Here is a 3,362-nt window from a genome sequence, read left to right as displayed (position 1 = left end):
CTTTTTGTTTAGAATCGAGAGTTGAAATATAGAACGTATAAGTTCAAAATGTTTTGGTCATTGTTTCTGCTTAAATTTTTATATTTTATCCTTTTTTTACTTGAAATTTTTTAATTTGAAATTAGCGAGTGATACAATTTTTATACTTATTTATTCATATTCACGACTTGAAATATTAAATTCACGAGTCGTACAAGTTTTTTTTATATTTAATTTTTTTTATTCGCGAGTTGCATTTTAAAATTCGCAAGTTATAAATATTTTTTGTACTCGCGAGTTGAAATTTAAAATTTACGAGTCGCAGAAGTTTTAGAATTTTTTTATCTATTCCTAGTTTAAGGAAATACCCTAATTAGTTAGTTATTTCGGGGTTTCCTTGTAAGCTTGCTTTGCGTAAAATTATTGATAGTATTTAGTACTTGATGCTTATAAAATATTTATGCGATATGCGATGTGTGTGAGTAGTTCTTTTCTCTTCGTATACAACTTCCTTCGCGTGTTTTCTTGTTTTTGTTTTCATTTGTTTGCTATATTTCTAAAACACATTTCCATCTTCCGTCGTACATACTTTGCTGCTAATGTTCTTAAATGATGTGCTTACTTACAAATCTACAAATTATTGATGATAAATCTTAAATGTTTTCTAAAAACTTTCCCCTTCCGTTCCCCGCCAAAGCGTACTACGCGCAATCAATCGATTTATTGTTTTGTTTTACTGAAAGATCGCTGCACGCTGTTGAAATTGCAAACGCCTATTGGCGCGCTCTTCTTCTTCGCGACGTCGCTCTTCCTGCTCCTGTCGTATCTCATCGTGAAATTTATTCGAACGCAGTTGTTGTTCAATTTTAGCTTCGAAGAAATTTTTCGCGCCGGTAACACCCACCTCCTCTACATTGATTTCGGTGAGTCGTGCTAGCTGATTGAGACCCGAATCGTTGTCGAGTTCTCCGGCTTGCGCTTTGCGATAGATTAGCTCCTCACGGAATGAAATTTTACCATCGTGATCCTCATCGACTTCGGCAATCATTTGCTTGAGACCCAAGTGAGTTTGTGGTGCGCCCAATTTTTCCATCATGAATTTCAATTCAGTCAAATCTAGGTAGCCATCATGACCGACGTCATATCTGGAAGTAGAAGAAGAAGAAGAAACGAAATTGAAATTAATACTCGAAAGTGTGGAGGCTTAGAAGAAGAGACTTAAATTAGAGACATACATAAATTAAAAAAGTGTATATAAAATTAAAATTATATTGCTGCAAGACGACTACAGTTGTTGTAGCCATTTTTGCAGTAATTCGTCAAATAAAATGCATCCCAAACCGTTGCCAGGTAAAGAAAATAGTCAGGCTAACCGCACGTGCAACCCCTAATTGACGAATTGAAGCGACACAATTGCAAAAAATATTGCAAAAAATAAAAACCGAAATTGACTAGAGAAAGGCGACTGATTATACCTACATATGTATGTACATATTTACTTTTTAAACAAAAGTATGTATTAGGGTGACTCTTAAAAATTTAACATCTAAATTTTGTATGGGGCACCCTTTTGTTTGGTTCAACATACAAAAAATACATCCACGAAAATTAAAAAAAAATTAAAAATAGGGTTCGCTACCAGCCATAGTTGAAATTTTGGACTGGTGTCATTTAAAAATTGCTGGAAGATTAATTTTTTTCTCAAAATTGAATGTTTTTTTTGATAAATATGTATATCTTGAACGGGGTTTAAAAACGATTGTCTAAGCTCGAATTAAAAAAAAATAAATTTTTTTATCAGCATACGGTGAAAGCCTAAAAATGTTTGTTCAATATATTTTTTTCTTTGAGAGCAGCCGCCATATTGGATTGGCCATTTTTAATTACGCGATTCTGACATCAGAATAGTATTCAGTTAACCCAAAAACCCCGCACTTCATCTAGAAAAAATGCATAAGTTACGAGTTTTGGTTAGCAACCGCAATAGTGGACCGTATGAATAAAAACAAAGCAATTGTTTTTTCTTGAAATTTCAGACCTTTTACTCGATTTATTCAAATAAATAAAAGGTCTGACATTTTAAGAATTGTTCAGTTTTATTCATACGAATTCAACGACCTCAAAAACGTTTTTGCCACCTGTAAAATTTGAAATTTGTTACCAAAAAACTTACTTATATGGAGTTTAATGGTTTCTTAAAAATACTATCAACTTTGCCATATAGTGATAAAAATATCAATAAATTTTGTTTTTTAATTCGGGCCTACACAAAAATCCGTTGCAAGTATTAAATTATTCAATTAGTTAAAAACCTTATTCGTCCAGTAATTTTCAAACAAAATCAGGTGAAACTTTCCCACTGTGCTAGGACTCGAAAAAATTTTATTTAATTTCAAAAATTGCAAAAATTCGACACAATTGTGATTTGAAATCTGACAAATTTGACATACTATTGAAAGTTATTCATATAAATTTATAAACTCGCTGAGTTATAGCTGATCAAAGTCAAAACTTTGTAGAATATTTGATAAAAAAAAAATAAAATTTTTTCAAACCCCAATTTTTTCAATTTCTTTATTTTCGTGGATGTCTTTATTTTACACGTAAAACCAAATTAAGGCATACGCCATCATGTTGATATTTTAAGTACCATCCTAATATGTATGTTTACTCTGCCCAAAAAATTGAATAATTGTGGTTCAGGCACAACAGTTGCACTTATTTTATAGCACATTTCGTTGCACATTTTGTGCTGAATTCCAACAATAAAGGGAGAAACAAAAACTCAGTAAAGCCAATGGACTGACGACCCTTTTAAAGCGTGAAATTTGTCATAGTGAATTATTTAGCGAAAGTTTTAGTTTATTTAATGTTAATGCAAGCAATTGGAGACATGAATGGTATGCCAGTAGTAATCAGGAGCAGAATAGTAGGAGAAAGTGGCAACGTACCAAAATTGTAGAATAAAGGACTGGGTGGCGAGGACGCCTGCACTCAGGCATAGTTGCCCATCGTAAATAAGTACTTAAGTTATAGAGAAGGGATAAAAAGGGTGAAACAGGTGAGTATAGAAAATCATTACTCCTCCGCAAACTTTGTACTTATCTTTGTAATCTGTAGAGAGAAAAAGCAAGTAACACGAAAATGCACCATTTCAGTCGAAAGAACGCCTTATAGGCGCAGAGAAGACACTGTACTAAATATCCTGATCTTCTAAAAGAAATATATACACATCTATGACACCTAAGACATCCCAGGATCCATTGATTTTTTCGGCCGGAAGTCCGATCGTCATGCTACAATCTTAAACACCGACTTCGATACAACGCATACCTACGTGTTCCTTTCGCTACGTAAGGACCCAAAAAGGGTTACCACCTGTT

The 3,362-nt window shown here is 33.2% G+C and overlaps 1 protein-coding gene across 1 annotated transcript; it reads right to left on the bottom strand.

Annotated features, from left to right (window-relative positions):
* Positions 1-507: 507 nt before the first annotated feature.
* LOC118755011 (EF-hand domain-containing protein D2 homolog) lies at positions 508-1,182 on the bottom strand (the record flags this gene model as incomplete). The annotated part of the gene is made up of 1 exon (XM_036489869.1): positions 508-1,182. A coding segment is annotated over one exon (470 nt), but the record flags the coding sequence as incomplete, so codon positions are not given.
* Between the last annotated feature and the right edge of the window lie 2,180 nt (positions 1,183-3,362).

This window comes from Rhagoletis pomonella, unplaced genomic scaffold (assembly GCF_013731165.1).
Source record: "Rhagoletis pomonella isolate Grant_MI unplaced genomic scaffold, Rhpom_1.0 Rhpom_scaffold_05119, whole genome shotgun sequence".
Lineage (NCBI taxonomy): Eukaryota > Metazoa > Arthropoda > Insecta > Diptera > Tephritidae > Rhagoletis > Rhagoletis pomonella.
This window is presented reverse-complemented; position numbering and strand designations above follow the sequence as displayed.